The sequence below is a fragment of the Hyla sarda genome, chromosome 4, assembly GCF_029499605.1.
Source record: "Hyla sarda isolate aHylSar1 chromosome 4, aHylSar1.hap1, whole genome shotgun sequence".
NCBI classification, from domain to species: domain Eukaryota; kingdom Metazoa; phylum Chordata; class Amphibia; order Anura; family Hylidae; genus Hyla; species Hyla sarda.
In genome coordinates this window covers 295,296,786-295,315,692 of record NC_079192.1, presented here as the reverse complement: position 1 = coordinate 295,315,692, position 18,907 = coordinate 295,296,786, and the positions used below count along the sequence as shown (strand labels likewise).

General features: G+C 41.2%; 1 protein-coding gene across 2 annotated transcripts in view; it reads right to left on the bottom strand.

The window, feature by feature from the left end:
* Positions 1 to 7,480: 7,480 nt before the first annotated feature.
* Positions 7,481 to 18,907, bottom strand: part of NUP37 (nucleoporin 37) — a 66,551-nt gene continuing 55,124 nt past the window's right edge. For both annotated transcript variants that reach the window (XM_056574556.1, XM_056574557.1), the window contains exons 7-10: positions 13,547 to 13,728; positions 11,996 to 12,046; positions 8,950 to 9,043; positions 7,481 to 8,252 (exon numbers count right to left, since the gene is read on the bottom strand). In XM_056574556.1, coding sequence (XP_056430531.1) covers positions 8,139 to 8,252; positions 8,950 to 9,043; positions 11,996 to 12,046; positions 13,547 to 13,728 — 441 coding nt within the window. In that variant the 3' untranslated portion in view covers positions 7,481 to 8,138. The remainder of the gene's footprint in view (positions 8,253 to 8,949; positions 9,044 to 11,995; positions 12,047 to 13,546; positions 13,729 to 18,907) is intronic.

Here is an 18,907-nt window from a genome sequence, read left to right as displayed (position 1 = left end):
AGGTTTGGCTTTTTATCGTCTGTGGTGATAACTTCATTCTCTTTGCTAAAGAGAAAACCGTTCTAGGAAGGAGCTTTAGATTATGGCAGAGGAAAAAGACTGTTTTGTACTTTTACTGCACATAAATTAAATAATAAATGTTAATCTGTGGAATATTTTGATGTCATGACTTTGTGTGGTTTTATTTTGTTTAAATCTCTTCCACACTATCGGTATGAGGCCCTGCTACTTAGCATTTTTCTTTTGGGGGGGGGAAGACACGGACACTTACTTAAGTGATCTTCTCTTCTTCTATCCTTGTTGGACAGGATCAATATGGTAAAGATGTCTGTCTTACTCAATTTTCTGATGGAGACCCTGCAACTCTAAGTTCTGGAGTAGCTCTTGAGTTTCTAATTTCTTCTTCTGGACTTTATATAGGGGCAGCTCAGTTTCTAGCTTATACCTCCTAGTTAAACTGTTGCTTGGTGATTACGGCCTCCTCTTCCATTATGCCTGTGTGTGTTGACCATTTTGCCCTTCTAATCCTGTAGGGAGGGATTTATTGAAACCTGTGCAGTTGCTTATAACAACCAATCAGAAGAGAAATAAAAGCACTCTGATTAGTTGCTATGGGCAACTGCACCACTCTTCCTCTATACAAGTTTTGATTAATTCCCCCCAACATGTTTGGAGGAGAAATGGCACTGCACATCACCATAAAACACCATTCCAACAGTGGTTTGGAGGTGGGAACATCATGGTGTGTAGCATCTTTTCAGCAATGCTACTGGCAAACTTCACATAATAGAAGGAAAGATCAATGGGGAAATTTAACTAGACAAAAATCTGCTGCCATTTACCTGGATGGAGATAAAACAAGGGTGGACATTTCAGTAAAGCTGGGTTCACACCACGTTTTTGCAATACAGTTCCCGTATACGCTTTCAATGTGTAAACCGTACGGAATCTTATTGAAAACCGTATGCCAAACGATGCGTCAACCCAAAAAATAAAAAAAGGACATGCTGGGAGTTGTAGCGGTGCAGCACAGGCAGGCGGAAGATGTGCAGGCGGGTTACAAGCTTCTCACCTGCCCGCACAGGCTGCACTACTACAACTCCCAGCATGTCCTTACTATAATGGCATGCTGGGAGTTGTTGTAGTGCGGCAGGTGGGCGGAAGCTGTGCAGGTGGGTAACAAGCTTGCAACCCACCTGCACACGACTACAACTCTCAGCATGTCCTTACTGCAAGGGCATGCTGGGAGTTGTAGTCGTGCGGCGCGGGTGACAAGCTTCCCTGACTTGCTTGTAACCTGCCTGTAAATCTCCCACCAGCCCGCAGTCACATGACTACAACTCCCAGCTTGCCCTTACAGTGTGGGCATGCTGGAAATTGTTGTTTGTGTGATGCGGGTGACAAATGTACTAACCTATTTTCCCTGATTTTTATTTTTTATTTATTTTATTTTCTCATTTCAGATCAGTGTATCATGTGGACTGCTTTGGATTCGGTAGAGTACTACGATGACCAGCATTTTTTTTTTTTGTGTTTACGGTTAATAAAATAGTTAACTAGGGCTTGTGGGGATTTTTTTTTTTTTTTTTTTTAAATAAAAGTACTTTTTATTTTATTTACTTTTCAGGCTTAGTAGTGGAATCTGTCTTATAGATTGACTCTATTACTAAGCTGTGGCTTAGTGTTAGCACCCAAAACAGCTAGCACTAATCCCCAATTATTACCCTGGTACCCACCACCACTGTCCGTGTCAGGAACTGTCCAGAGCATAAAAGGATTGCTATGTGGATTTGCTTCTAATCTGGACAGTTCCTGACACAGACAGAGGTGTTGTCAGCAGAGGACACTGTGGTCAGACATAAAATAAATTCACAAATTTCTCTGTAGTATATAGCAGCTGATAAGTGCTGGAAGGATTACGATTTTTTTAATAGAAGCAATTTACAAATCTGTTTAACTTTATGGCACCAGTTGATTTGAAAACATTTGTTTTCTACTTGTTTCCACCGGAGTTCCCCTTTAAACCAAAATAAACGCTGGTCATCGTAGTCCACCGAATCTGAAGAAGTCCACAGAATACACGGATCTTAAATGAGGAAAAAAACTAAAAAAATGGGTCAGTACAATTAGGGTGAAAGTGGTAAAACACACCACACTTTTTTTTTCACAGCTGCGAGGTGGGGTTATAAATTGATATTCTAAAAAGTCATTTATTGGTTTTTTGCATATGTGTGCTAAGAAAAATGGTATTCAAAAGTGATTTATTGTTTTTTGCTTATGTGAGCCAAACTTATCAACCCCCTGTGATAGTATAATAAATCTCACACATAAGCAAAAAAAAAACTACAGAACTCTCTTACCAAAGCAACAATGATAAATGTCCTTCATTGGGTATTTCTGAGCACAAAAAGATTTGCATAAAGTAAACTGGGGTCATTTGTTTTGTGTTTTTTATTTTCCTTTTTAACAAATTGCAGAAAAGAAATCTAAAAGTACTGGACACCGGCAACTGTATATAAATGTACTGGTGAACCTATTGTTTAAAATAGGGTACCTTCTTTTACCCTTTCCTGCAGAACGCTATATATAATATATAATAGCAAAAGACACGATACCTTCTCGCATTCCGCCTAATTATATATATTAGGCGGAATGCTTGACAAAGGCTCCACGCCGAAACGTTGCACATGTATCTACTTTGTGGAATAAACTCAGAAGCCATTCTTTAATATCCTGGATCTCTGACGCCTCATTTGCTGTGTCCCATTGTTGTTATGGACTTTTTTCCAGCCATGCCAGGCTGGTAATGACACGTGCAATAGTCAGTGCTTAATCCTGATTTCTCTAGGATTATATATATATATATATATATATATATATATAATATATAGTTCATTACATATGCTCTCTCATGGCGCTGATCGGGTTAATCAGCTAATGTCCCGGGGTGTCCGGCGGGAGACCACTTCCGCCTGACACCCCAGAACCCCATTTGATTAACCCTGTCAGCAATCGGGTGTGCGGCAATACCGGTGTGTGTCTGTCTGGGCATGCTGGGAGTTGGTTTTGCCACATTTGGAGGGCCACACCTTGGCGACCACTGGTCTGCTGCATGCCCCTAGCTTTTTATGGGGTGCCGGTTTTCTTTATTTGCACTTTCTTGGGGGGCATATGCGGTAAATGCCACCAGGACCTGTTCTGCTCTGTGTGGACGGACCGTACCCTGTGTGCAGACTACGCTGATTGCTGATCAGTGAATTATTTTTTTGGGGGGGGAGTTTGCGGTCTGGCCACACAGCGCAGAACAGTCGCTGGTAGCACGGACCACAAACGCCCAAAAAATAAGCGCACAAAAAAAAAACCTGCACCCAAAAAAGTGCTGATCACTAATAATTCACTGATCAGCAATCGGCACAGTCTGAACATGGAGTTTGGTCTGGCCACACAACGCAGAACAGTCACTGGTGGCACTGACCGCATACACTCCCCAAAAAGTGCAAAAAAAAGTAATAAAAAAAAAAAAAGCCTACAGTCAATGTAAAAAGCACTACACTACACATTGAAATAAAGTGAAAACACTACATTTACACATGTACCCCCCCCAAATAAAATAAATACCCCAAAGGCTTTTCGGTTGAGGGGGCAGACGCCGTACGCTTGCTTCCGACCCTGAGACCGCCAGTGAAGGAGAGGAGAAATAGCCCACATTTCTTTCTCCTCCAGTGATGATGAGCCCCCTAGAAGGTGGCGCGGCAGGACAATACCAGTAGAGGTCCCCCATAATAGTGACCCTGTCCCCTATACAATTCCCCGTCTCACCATATAGGTGACCCCGCCAGGACCCCAGTCCTGGATGACTGAGCCACTGATTCCTGGGTTTATTGGCTGCCCAGGAATCCAAATTGACCCCACAGTCCTCACTGAAATGGACTTTGCAATGTTTTTCAGTGAGGACTTTGTCAATTTGATGGCAGCTCAAACTAACTTTTGCGGCCCAGCACCCAGATGCTTTCTTGTGCACACGGCAGAAATTCCAATTCCGGAGCCCTCAGTAAGCATAGACATGTCCATTCTTTCTGCGGAGTCCACATAGAAATGCATTGCCGTTTATGACACAGCACATTTCCGAGCACTCATAGTGCCGGGTTGTTCTGTTAGTGCTCCGCTGTCTGGAATGTCCTCACGGAAATTTTCCATGGGGACATTCCACCGTCTGAATATAGCCTCTGCTGCCCTTATGCAAATCCCTAATTTAGGCCTCAAATGTGCATGGCGCTCTCTCAATCCGGAGCCCTGTCGTATTTCAAGGCAACAGTTTAGTGCCATATATGGGATATTTCCTTTTACCACTTCTGAAAATAAAAAAAATTGGGGCTACACCAGCATGTTTGTTGAAAATATTTTTTAATTTTTTTTTTTTACACTTACATGCTGGGTTTTTCCTTTTTATTTTCACAAGAGGTAAAAGGAGAAAAAGCGACCCCCAAAATAAGTAACACAAAATGTAGCCGTAAAGTGCCCTGCGGACGGACAACATGGCTCAGGGGTGAGAGAGCACCATTTGAGGTCTAAATTCGGGATTTGCATAGGGGTGGCTGATCGTACCAGAGGTAAAAACTAAAAACCCACATGTGCCCCATTTTGGAAACTACACCCCTCACTGTATGTAACAAGGGGTGCAGTGAGCATTTACACCCCCCACAGGTGCCTGACAGATTTTTGGAACAGTGGTCCGTGAAAATGAAAAATTTAGTTTTTCATTGTTAAAGCCCACTGTTCCAAAAATCTGTGAAATGCCAGTGGGGGTGTAAATGCTCACTGCACCCCTTGTTACATACCGAGAGGGGTGTAGTTTACAAAATAGGGTCACATTTGAGGGGTTCCACTGTTCTAACACTATGGAGGCTTTGCAAACGCACATGTCCCTCGACTTCAATTCCAGCCAAATTCTCTCTCCAAAAGCCCAATGGCGCTCCTTCTCTTCTGAGCCCTGTAGTGCGCCCGCAGATCACTTTACATCCATATATGGGGTATTTCCATACTCAGAAGAAATGGGGTTACACATTTTGGGGGCTTTTCTCCAAATATCCCTTGTAAAAATGGAAAATTGGGGTAACACCAGCATTTTAGTGAAAAAAATGTATTTTTCATTTTCACATTCAACTTCAATGAAAATTCGTCAGACACCTGTGGGGCGTTAAGGCCCAATGTACCCATTGTTTACGTTCTTTAAGGGGTTCCCAAATAGTGTGCCATGGGGGGGGGGGGGGGTGTTTTTTTTTACTGTTCTGCCACCATGGGGGCTTCCTAAATGCGACATGCCCCCCAAAAACCATTTCAGCAAAATTATCTCTCCAGAAGCCAAATTTAGCTCCTTCTCTTCTGAGCCCTGTAGTGTGCTCGCAGAGCACTTTACATCTACGTATGGGGTATTTCCATACCCAGAAGAAATGGGGTGGCTCTTTCCCCTATTACCCCTTGTGAAAATGAAAAATTTGGGGTAACACCAGCATTTTAGTGAAAAAAAAAAAATTCATTTTCACGTCCAACTTTAACGAAAATTTGTCAAACACCTGTGGGGCATTAAGGCCCACTGTACCCCTTGTTACATTTCTTGAGGGGTGTAGTTTCCTAAATATTGTGCCATGTTTTTTTTTGTTGTTGTTGTTCTGGGGGCTTCCTAAATGCGACATGCCCCCCCAAAAACCATTTCAGCAAAAATTCTATCTCCAAAATCCCAAAGTTGCTCCTTCCCTTCTTATCCCTGTATTGTGCACGCAGAGAACTTTACGACCACATATAAGGCTTTTCCATCTTTTAAGCCTTGTAAAAATAAAAAAAAGGGGCTACAAGAACATGTTACTGCAAAAAATTGAGATTGAGTTTTCTCCTCAACTTTGCTGCTATCCCTGTGAAAAACCTAAAGGGTTAAACTTTCTGGATGTCATTTTGAACACTTTTAGGGGTGCAGTTTCTATAATGGGGTACATTGAGGGATTTTTACAGAAAGGCCCCTCAAATCCAATTCAAACTGAACTGGCCCCTGAAAAATTCAGATTATGAATTTTTCATGAAAAATTGGAAAATTGCTGCTAAATTTTGAAGCCCTCTAATGTTTTCAAAAAGTAAAAAAACATGTCAACTTTAGGATACCAACATAAAGTAGACATATTGTTTATGTGAATCAATATATCATTTATTTGGCATATCTATTTTCCTTTACAAGCAGAGAGTTTCAAAGTTAGAAAAATGCAAAATGTTCAAATTTTTCATTTTTTTTTTATTTTTCACCAAGAAATGATGCAAGTATCGACAAAAATTTACTACTGTTAAAGTAGAATATGTTATGAAAAAACAATCTCTCAATCATATTCATAAGTAAAAGCATCCCAGAGTTATTAATGTATAAAGTAAAGGAGTGTCCTTAAAGCGTAACTGTCATGAACTCCGAGCTATATAACCTACTGTATGCAGATGTGTACAGCACCGTTTTTCTACCATATTTCTGCCGTCTTTTTATCACCCCAAAAAATGCTTTTGATCGCAGCCACACACAGTCTGATAGGCATGGCGGGAGGAACGCTATGCCCCGCTGCCGCCACTCCCACCCCTGTACATCAGCACTTGGACAGCTGTGTGATTGACACACAGGTCCCAGCACATGCGCCCCTCAGCTTAGCTAACAAGCGCCGCGGCATATGTTCCAGGCAAGCACTCACTCCTGCCGCCTGCTTCCTCAGTGCACGTCCTCTCTGCCTTTAGTAATGGGAACTGTCCTGCGCATGTTTGCAGGAGAGAAGAAGGAAGATGCAAGAGGATAGCAGGCATGGAGTACAGTACATAAAAGGTGCCTATCAGAATAAACTTGTTTTTGGCTCGCACGTTAGCTGAGCTGAGGGGCACATGCGCTGGGACCTGTGTGTCAATCACAGAACGGTCCCAGCGCTGACCTATGGGGAGGTGGGCGTGGCGGTGGGGCACACCTATCTGACTGTGTGTGGCTGCGATCAAAAGCATTTTTTTGGGGTGATAAAAGTCGTCAGAAACAAGTTAAAAACTGTGCTGTACACACCATCTGCACACAGTACAAAGGCTGTGTGTAGGCTATATAGCCCGGAGTTCATGACAGTTGTGCTTTAATGGGGTACTCCAGTGCTAAGACATCTTATTCCCTATCCAAAGGATAGGGGACAAGATGCCTGATCACGGGGGTCCCGCCGCTGGGGACCCCCGTGATCTTGCATGCAGCACCCCGTTAAAATCAGTCCCTGGAGCGTGTTCGCTGCGGGTCTGATTACTGGCGATCACAGGGACGGAGCATTGTGACGTCACGCTCCACCCCCTCAACGCAAGCCTATGGGAGGGGGGCGTGACAGCTGCGAACATGCTCTGGGGACTGATTCTAACGGGGTGCTGCATGCAAGATCACGGGGGTCGCCAGCGGCAGGATCCATCTTATCCCCTATCCTTTAGATAGGGATAAGATGTCTTAGCGCCGGAGTACCCCTTTAAGGTCAAAATGGGCTTATTCCTTAAGGAGTTAAAGCCATTACACTTGTGTCATTGAATCAGAAATGTAATTACACTGGAAAATATATTAACATTTTGGACAATATAGTTATCTAAAACAAAAATAAAAACAAAGACCACATACTTGGTGTCCTTGTATTTGGGGTAAATGAAATAATACACATTTGATTTGGAAAAAGTACAATTTATTTGGAAACTACCGCTCTTAAAATAATTAGATTTTTTCCCCCATTTTTTCTGCTTTAGAAGTAGAAAATATATCAGAGTATACCTCTAAACAAAAGCCCCATTTGTTCTGAAAAACTGTGAAAAAAATAACAGGGTTTTATAAACTATGTACAAAGATATAATCCTTTACATAACAAATGGGAGAGCTGTAAAATGTCCCTTGATTCTTAAAGGGTTTTCCCCATGTCGTGGGCAGCAGCAAGGTAAATGAAAGCTGGCTGGAGGCATTGTGGCAGCAGCCGATCTGTCAGGCGGTATAGTATAGGTTCTTTTGTTTTTTATATGATTTCCTCTGTTTAGCCAATTTTCTTCACATCCTGGAAAGCTTATTGAAGGTGTAACATAGCCTGGTCTTTATGAGATTAATATTTTCTGTACAGTTACATTTCTGTAAGCCAGAAGAAAAGCTTGCGGTATCCCCCAACAACACAAAGAGGCAGACATCGGTGCCAGCTGAGTCCAGAACTCACAGGAGCGGTGCCAATAAGGATGGGCTGAAAAAAAGGGTATATGGTAAATATCTAAGCTGATGAGAATGCTTTACAGTGAGACACAGTAATTGTATTTTTTATTTTTTTAGCATGCCAGTCTTCTGAGAGCCATACTACAAAAAATTGTGTGTAACCATATTCTCATTTTGTCAACAGAGCTGGGGGCAGGCTTGTTTTCATTGGTGCCATGTTTGGTAACTGTGCCCACGCTATACTCCCTAACCCACCCCATTACATAAATGTACGTCATGGGTCAGGAAGTGGATAAAAAAAAATCTGTTTCTGTTATGAGACATCTTACATGGATATTATATATAGCATCCCCACTATTCCTTGTTTTGCTTATTTCTGTGTCCTCCAGTGGTGTTCTATTGTCTCACTCCTTACCAGGCGCACTGATACATTTGTACCTATGTATTTTATATACTGTCCTTTTGCATGTCCATAAGCTTGGGTGGGGAGTTGTCAAAAACTCAAATGACAAAACACAATGATTCTAAATAGACATTACTAAAATAATTATTGTTAATAATGTTTTTGACTCACAGCATTGTTGTCAGACTCCATACATACATTTCAGTAACACCACCAAATTTACATCAAATGCCCACCTATTCGCACCACCTACTGCAGAGCAAATAAACATTTCCTGCCAGTGCAGTGTTACAATTAGAAAATAGTTTTAGTTAGATTGTCTTACATGGGGGTGTCCTAAATGATGGATAAGAAGTTGAGTGCTCATCTTTCCTGGACATCCAGTAGTGGCAAATAGGTTTTCATTGCACTTGGACCACCTAAAATATACGGATAGAAATTCATATGACAACACCAGCATTTGACGGTAATAAAATTAATTTGTAATACATCAACTACTAATCTTAAATCATAATTGTTATAGAGTGTAATGGCCCAACAGCACCATTCATGGTATATCAATTTAAAATGCCTTAAACATTCATTGAGGGAAAACAAAAAAAAAATAATAATGTCAATGTCTTGCCTTAGAGGGTGCTTATTTATGGCCGCGTAACTGATGGGGGAGAGATGCTTATCAGTGTGTGTTCTACTGCAGGGTAAGGCTTCTGCTGCAGCCAGTTGTCTTACAAAATACAGAACATTAAGGAATTGTTCTCATGGGTCACACAAAAAGCCTTCTTTATAAACTCTTTCTCAGATTTAATTTCAGTATTACACAAAATAGGAGAATAGAGGAAGATTAAACTGTACATCCAGTAATGCTCCGGCGGCAGGATATCTTTTCAAAATTACAAAGCAACTTCAGAGCCAACACTATCGCAATTTGGATCCAGATTTGCCGGAAATCCCAAGCTAGTCTATGGGGCCTCTGGCAAATCCGTATGCAGATCTCGCTAGTCTCAGGCTCTAAAGTTGCTCAGGAATTTCAGAATGATGCCCTGCTGGAAAATCGCTGGATTTATGCTTTAATCACTTTACTTTGTTCATATTTTGTGTCCTACTGCAATTAAAACTGAGAAACAGAGTATATAAAGAAGGTTTTACTGGCTTCAGCTTTGCTCTGCAGTAGAACACAAACATTAGTGATAACAACCCCCCCCCAAACATTAGTTACTCTGCCAAAAATGGAACAATGCTGCAGGATTTACACACTACTATCTGTTTTAAAAACATGCAGAAAATCCTGAAGACTAAAACCGTGGATAAGTTAAAGTCTTTGTTAACGTGTTATCCAGGATTAGAAAAACAGAGCTAATTTCTTTCAAAAACAGCGCCACACCTGTCCTCAGGTTGTGTGCGGCATTGCAGCTCAGTGGCATGAAATTGGCTCTATTTTTCTATTCCTGGATAACCCCTTTAACCCTTACATTTTCATGTTTTTCCACCTTGTTTTCTAAAAGACATTACTCTGTTTCTATCTACAAGCCATATTACGGCTTGTTTTTTGCGAGACCAATTGTACTTTGTATTGACACCTTTCATTTTACCTTAAAAGGGTAGTCCAGTGGAAAAAAAGTTTTCAAAACAACTGGTGCCAGAAAATTATATACAGATTAGGGCTGGTTCACATCACGTTTTCTCCCATACGGGAGCGCATACGGCAGGGTGGAGCTAAAACCTTGCGCTCCCATATGCGTTTCTATGCGCTCCGGTATGTAATTCATTTCAATGAGCCGACCACCGTGAAACGTTCGGTCCGGTCGGTTCATTTTTGCGCTGTATGCGCTTTTTCCCCGGACCTAAAACTGTGGTCAACCACGTTTTAGGTCCAGTTGTAAAAGCGCATACGGCGCAAAAATGAGCCGACCGGACCAAATGTTTCATTGCGGTCGGCTCATTGAAATAAATTACATACCGGAGCGCATAGAAAGGCATACGGGAGCGCGAGGTTTTAGCTCCACCCTGCCGTATGCGCTCCCGTATGGGAGAAAACGTGATGTGACCCCAGCCTTACTTCTATTTAACAATATTACTCCTTCCAGTACTTATCAGCTGCTTTATACTACAGAATCTTCCAGAAGGTCAGTCATCACTGCAACACTCTACAATCTGGGTTTTATGGCAGAGTGGCCAGAACAAAAAAGCAGCTACTCTCCTGTTTAGAGCCCTGGCTCTCCTATACAGCGGCACGTCACGCCCCCTGCCCGAAGCGGCCACGTCCCCTCCATATAGCTCTGTGGGAGAGCCGTTTGACAAACTTCGGCTCTACCATAGAACTATATAGAGGGGCGTGGCGGCCCTCGCTTTGGGCAGGGGTCGTGATGTGCCGCTGTATAGGAGAGCTGGGGCTCTAAACAGGAGATTGCGGGGGCCCAGCGCTCGGATAGGGGATACGTTTTTTTTCATGATACTTATCCTTACATTTTTTTCCAAGCGTGCTCTGGTCAACCCCTTTAATTTCTGGTTCATGTTTTTTATTGCAGACCTTTCTTTCTTCCTAAAGAGAACCTACTGATCACTCCGTCCAGTCTGCAGGCCTCATGTAGAGAGTAGAAGGAGCTGATCAGATTGATATTTAGTTTAGTGAGCAAAATTGCAGAATAACTTGTCATTTATTCAATCTCTGTAAATTCTGGGATAAGAAGTCAAGTGGATGGTCGTACTCTGGCTGACAGCCTTTTCTATTTGTACTGACACACAGATAGCTGTCAGTGACTAGCACCACCCACTTGACTACTTAGCTCAGATTTACCTCAATAAATAGGTTATTCTCAAATTTTGTCCAAAAACTGTGTCAATCTGATCAGCTCCTCCTTCTCTATAATATGATGACTGCAGATTGGACTGCATTTTCAGTGCCACAGGTGCCCTTTAACTCTATGTTATCATTGTTTGTCAAGTCACAGAAACTGTGGGGCTGCAACCAGGTCATTGCTTTTGTTTTGTTAGAATCCTGATGGGTCACATTGCACTTCCTGTCTGCACAGATACCTCTCTCTCTCTCACAGTTTTTTTAATCTCTAAATCAGAAAGTTACATTTACAAAGTAATATGCATGTCCTAATGTCTTAAAATGGATCCCTGGAGGTTGCTGCATTTGCTTACATTTTATTACAAGTACTGTATCCATACATAGAAGAGCTCTGCACTAAGTAGTCAATAAACAGCAAAGCCATGGGCATAAAATGCAAGAACAGCAGCCAAGTGGTGCTAAAATAATCTCAAGACATCTTCAACTTCTAATATTTCTAGTTTTACTTGGGGTATTATATGCATAGTAGACACAGCAAACAACAGAAAAAGTGAAAATAGTGTAAAGAAAAACCTACTTGAAGCATTTTGCTCTGTCTGCATGCACAGGCTTATTATCTTGAGGGTAGCTAAAATAAATAAAATATGTTAATACTATTTTCAAACATAAGTTTATTTCAATTATAAAAGATGTTTCCCCAAAAATAATTAGAGGGGTTGCTCGGATTTAGGCTAATGTTTTTTCCCCCATCATAAAAAGGAATACATTTTAAGGGTATGTTCAAACGTGTGTATTTTTGCTGCATATTTTGCTGCCCATTGGGCAAAATCTGCAGCAGAAAATAGGCATGTGTGAGTGCACCCTAAAGACAAAAGTATTAGAACACTTCAACAATACATGAATGGGAGCTTAAACAGGCATTAAACGGGTACTCTGGTGGAAAACAATCAAATGGCTCCAGAAAGTTAAACAGATTTGTAAATTACTTCTATTAAAGAATCTTAATCCTTCCAGAAATTATCAGCTGCTGTATACTACAGAGGAAGTTGAGTTGTTCATTTCTGTCTGTCCACAGTGCTCTCTGCTGACAACTCTGTCCATGTCAGGAACTGTCCAGAGTAGGAGCAAATCCCCATAGTAAACCTCTCCTGCTCCGGACAGTTCCTGACATGGACAGAGGTGTCAGCAGAGAGCAGTGTGGTCAGATAGAAATGAACAATTCAACTTCCTCTGGAGCATACAGCAGCTGAAAATACTGGAAGGATTAAAGATAAAGTGGAACATAACTTATCCCCTATCCGAAGGGGGGTCCGACCATTGGGACGTCCCACGATCTCCTGTATGGGGCCCGTGAAGTCCGCAGGAAGGGAGCGTTCCATCTCCGTATGACGTGGTGGTTGACACGCCCCCCTCCATGTATCTCTATGGGATACATAGGGGGCATAAGTTATTTTCCACTACAGTATTCCTGTAAGATGTTTTAATAGAAGTAATTTACAAATCTGTTTTACTTTCTGGCACCAGGTGATTTGAATTTTTTTTAAATTGTTTTCCACCGGAGTACCCCTTTAATATGCTGTTGGTCCCCTCTCCCTATGCAGTCTTGACAGTGTGGCTGTCAGAATTTTGGCTATTTATCCAGAAGAGCATATGTAGGGTCAGACACTGGTGATGGACAAGAGGCCCTGGCTCCCAATATTTGTTATAGTACACCCAAAGGCATTGGATGTAGCTAAGGACAGGCTCTGTGCAGGATATTATAGTTCTTTCACACCAAATTCACCCAACCAGGCCTTTATGGTCCATGCTTTTGCACTGGGGTACAGTCATGGGGAACAGAAAAAGGCCAAACTAAAACTGTTCTCATGAAGTTGGAAGCATACAATTGTCCAAAATGTCTTGGTATACTAAAGCATTAAGATTTCCCTTTACTGGAATTAATGGTCTAGGCCAAACCCTGAAAAAATCTCCATGGCATTACCCTTCTCCACCCAACGTTCTCCTAGCATTCACCAAACCTAGACTTATACATTAGACTTCTAGATAGAGAAGTAATATTAAAGAGTACCTATCATGATCTAAACTCACCCTACGTATGTAAAAGATAGCCCTAAAAGTAGTCACTAACCTGGAGCGTGGCATTTCCCAAATTAACCAGTCATTTGCTGCAACTGCTCCTACTCTGAATGTATTTTGTAAGCACCAGTCTACCGACATAAGTGGCATCTGCATGGATTCAAGTGACAGTATGGCTTGACGTCTAGTCAAATCGTAGATTCGGATTATGCCCGTCTTCTCTGCTACCATCAGCTGGAAGAAAGGAGGGATATTATGTTACAACATGACTAAACTATAAAAATTAAGGTAAAGGATACAAACGGCATAGTTTAACTATGTTAACATGTTCAATCAGATATAATGGGGAAATAAATTAAGTGTTCACATAATATTCACAAAATATATGTCTGTTTAATTTCTGATTTTATTACAAGACTGGAGGCTCATATGCTAATTCTTCTTTACTAGCTCATAAAGCAGCAAACAAAGGGTTAAAGAAAAACCACTCTACAGGACCATTTCCTCAAACTCCATTCTTCCCGTATAGACAGGGGTCTCAACTCAAATTATCCGGGGGGCCACTGGAGGTAGCAGCTGGGCGGCATGCGCTCCTTACATATAATGCCCCCATCATGCGCCCCTTATCTACCAGTAGCACCCCCATCATCCACCAGCAACCCCCCCCCCCCCCATTTCCCCTACCCCGTGTGGTAATAGCATGAGCTGACGGATGATGGGGGTGCTACTTCTGGGGGTTCCCCAAATTAGGTAGGCAGCAGGTTCCCCACATTAGGTAGTAGCAGGTTCCCCACATTAGGTAGGCAGCAGGTTCCCCACATTAGGTAGGCAGCAGGTTCCCCACATTAGGTAGGCAGCAGGTTCCCCACATTAGGTAGAAGCAGGTTCCCCACATTAGGTCGTAGCAGGTTCCCCACATTAGGTAGTAGCAGGTTCCCCACATTAGTTAGTAGCAGGTTCCCCACATTAGGTAGTAGCAGGCTCCCCACATTAGGTAGAATGGTCGCCCCCCCCCCCCCCAAGACTCACACACACAGACACACACACACAGACACACTTACCTGTCCTGCGCTTCTCCTCTCCGGCGGTGGCCTGAACAGTGACGCCACTGACGTCATCCTGTGCGGATCTGCAGAGGGACGTCAGATGTGCGATGTCCCTCATCAGACTCGGGCCGGCCAACCGGAGACGTGGAGGAGGGCGGGGTAAGTGAAGCCTTCTGGCATTTAGCGCTGCTTGCCCGAAGCAGGGCTAAATGCCTGAAGAAGTTATCTGCCTGGCACCCGGAACTGCATGTCCCGGGCGTCGGGCAATACAAATTACATATACCTGGTTCGGGCCACAAACTTTCGTTCCGCGGGACGCAAATGGCCCGCGAGTTTGAGACCCCTGCGTATAGAGGACGACCATGGAAACCCAGAGGCCATGGGGATTTTCCAAGTCCAGACCTTCATCAGGTAAGTATAATATTTTCACCTTTTTCCCACATTCCTCTCAGAGGCATATTAAAGTATTTTTCCCCAAGTTTGGTCCATGATAACTTCAGATGCTTGGGTGTTACAAGCCATTATAGGATTCCAGATAGAATTTGTAAGTTTTCCCATTCAAACACATCTTCCTCATCCCATTAAATTTTTTAAGGAAGATCAACTTCTCGTAGACTCAGAAATAGAAGAATTATCTCTAAAAAATGCCATTGTTCCGGTCTCTCCACATCCAAACCTCTTTTTAAGCAATATATTTTTAGTGAAAAAGAAAGATCAAATTTTATCTGATATTACAAAGGATTTTTGGCATTTCTGTTTGGACAAGGATATTGTCCTCAAAGCAGAATACCTTCCAGGTCTCTCAAACTCTGCTGCGGATTGGAATTCACTATTCCTATCCGATTATAGCGATTGGCATTTGGATCCTCCCATTTTCTCTCAAATCAACAATCTATGGGGTCCCCTTCAAATGGACCTCTTCGCATCTTGACTCATTCGCCAACTCCCAAAATTTTTCAGTTGGCGCCCAGATCCAGAGGCCTCAGGAGTGGACGCATTACGTCAAATTTGGCCAGAGGGAACTCTTTATGCTTTTCCTCCCTTTGCAATGATTCCTCGAGTTCTTCTCCAAACTTGGATGTTGAAATCAACTCTGATCATCATAACTCATTGGTGGCCAACTCAAGCTTGGTTCCCTCAGATCCTAGGAATGTGCATAGAATACCCTCATCTCCTTCCTTGCTTTCAATCAATTCTCTTAGATCCATCAGGGAATCCTCACCCTCTTGTTCTTTCGGATTCTTTATGTCTAATTGCATGGCAGATATCGGGCCTTCCTCATCTTTCTTTGAACTTTCTCAATCATCTACAGAACTCTTATCAGGAGCTTGGGCCCCAGGTACCAAGTCAACTTACTGATCTGCTTGGAATATTTGGGTACATTGGTGCTCACAACGGGATTTGGATCCCTTTCATTCCTCTATCTTTAGCATCTTGAATTTTCTTTCCACCTCTTTCGATTCTGGAAAGGCCTATTGCACCATTAATGTTTATAGGTCAGCCTTATCTTACTATCACACTCTGATTCTTTACCTGTGGGTAAACATCCTTTAGTTTGTAGACTTATGAAAGGTATCAAATTCAGGAGACCTCCCTTACCTAAATACCAGTCTACTTGGGATGTTAATGTAGTTCTAGCTTTTATAGACTTTCTGGATGAGAATGATTCTCTCAAACTTTTATCTTTCAAATTGACCATGCTGTTATGTCTAATTCTCGAAAATCAGACACTCTTTTGAAAGAAATGAGATATTTCACATAGACAATTCTCCCCTCATGGAGTTAATTTTTTTTTTGAAAAACCAATTTACAATCAGTTTTCTATCCAGCCTTTCCTCAATTCTAATTTATGTGTTGTTCGCTGTTTACAGGTTTATGAACAAAAACCAATTCTGTTAAACTCCTTTCTTCTCAATTGCTTTTATCATATTGTAAACCACATGCTCTAGTTTCTTCACCTACTCTAGCAAGATGGATTAGACAACTCATGTCTTTTTCTAGCATTGACCTTTCAATTTTTCAGGCTCATTCTACTAGAAGGGCTATGTCCACTAAAGTATTCCAAGCCTGTGGTTCTTTATCAAACATTCTCAAGGCAGCTAACTGTTCTTCGGAGTCTACCTTTCGAACTTTCTATTTGAAATCTTCTCCACGTCTCTACATGTATATTATAATTTTACTATATTTTATATCATTCCATTTTATGGTATTTTAATGTTTAGATTTAAATATGCATAATATGAGCCTCCAGTCTTGTAATAAAATTGGAGATTTTCCTAGTCTTGATGACGGAAAATATGGATTTTATTAAAGACAGGAGGCGAATATTATCCCTCCCAGTTACCCTTCCCATTTTATCGCTATTTTTCTCTCTTTTCAGCATAATTATTCTCCATGGAAGATTCATCATTTTCTTCTGTTATTCCATCTTCTGGATGGATTCTTCGTTGTCAAGTTTCATTCTTCCAGTTCCTGTTTTCTTCATTGATGTTGGATACTTAACCTTTGCTAAAAGAAGAGGATATTTCAATTGTGACTTAACCATATAATCAGATGTTGCCTTAGGATATGTTCACACTGCGGAATTCCGCACAGTGAACGTTAGCATCTGTGTGAATGGGTCTTCCGCGAGACCCGTTCACACAGCGGAATTTCAGCAGCAGACAATTCCGCCGCTGAAATTGTTCCACACAAAGAAAGAACATATTCATTCTTTGCGTGGAAGTCCGCAAGCACTGCATAGCCATCAATGGTGACAGCACAGTGCCGCGAGCGGAGATTCAGCTACAAGTCCGTAGTGTGAACATACCCTTAATATTGTTCACATTTATTGTATGCATGATTACACTAAATTGTTGTGCACTACACTATGTTTTTCTTTAACCCTTTGTTTGCTGCTATATGAGCTAGTAAAGAAGAATTAGCATAATATTCCCCTCCTGACTTTAATAAAATCTATATTTTCCGTCATCAAGACTAGGAAAATCTCCAATTATTAAATAATAAAAAAATCTGCCCTTCTTGATATTACCCACTTCTTGGCATTGCTGTCAGTTGGAGTGTGACAGTTTTAGGAGCTGCAATTTAAAATCTAAAACTGTCACACTCCAACAAGTTTTCCCACTACCACTGAGTTTTCTTTACCAGGAATTGGGTATATCAAGCAGATGGTAGATGTTATATTGTTTGCTTATAACTGTGGTGCACAACAGTCCTGTAAGCATTCATAGATGTACTAATGAGCCTAATTTTATTACAAGACTAGGAGGCTCGCATTATGCTAACTCTTCTTTACTGACAAATTGTAGCTGTATTCTCCTGCTTGTGTGTGTATATTATATATATATATATATATATATATATATATATATATATATATATATATATATTTTTTTACCCTCTTTTGGTCTTTCTCCATATATGTTGTCATTCAATATATAGGTATATATAAATATATATGTTTCTGATTTTTTCTTTTCAGTCCTTTACCCTCATTGTCCCATTTTATTCCTTCACCTTTTGCTTTTTCTTATCATATTCAGGTCCATATACACATATACCTTATATCAGCTTGTTTTTTTTCCTGTCCCGTTTCTTCCTCTGCAATTTGCTCCCTGCGTTGTTAATAGCGCGAGCGCAGTCTCCTTCTTGCTGGAAGTGGCAGTTGCCGGGTCTCACGAGATTTGCTCTTGCCGCTGGTGATCAACTGTGGCACAAAGATTTTCTCCTCACAAGCCCAATTGTCATCCTGTCAGCGTTCCGTGATTCTAGTCACTTATTATTATTATTTCTTATAATATACTGCCATCTATTGTTCCTGGCTAATATTTCTCCTGGCTTATCTAGTATTTTTTTCTCTCTCCAGTTTGTCTCATACCTGGCTTCCCTTACCTGGTGTTCCTTATTATTATTTATTTCATTGCTTATACCTCATTGGGGTTATTCTTTTGAGTTTAGTTTCTTCATTATTGTATTTATAATCTTAACCCCTTCAGGACCCCTTTTTTTTCCTTTTTTTCTCTTTCGTTTTTTCCTCCTTACCTTTAAAAAAATCATAACTCTTTAAATTTTGCACCTAAAAATCTGTATTATGTCTTATTATTTGCGCCACCAATTCTACTTTGTAATGATATCAGTCATTTTACCCAAAAATCTACGGCGAAATGGGAAAAAAAATCATTGTGCAACAAAATTGAAAAAATACAGCCATTTTGTAACTTTTGGGGGCTTCCGTTTCTACGTAGTACATTTTATCTTTATTCTCTAGGTCCATACGGTTAAAATGATACCCTACTTGTATAGGTTTGATTTTGTATTACTTCAGAAAAAAATCATAACTACATGCAAGAAAATGTATACGTTTAACC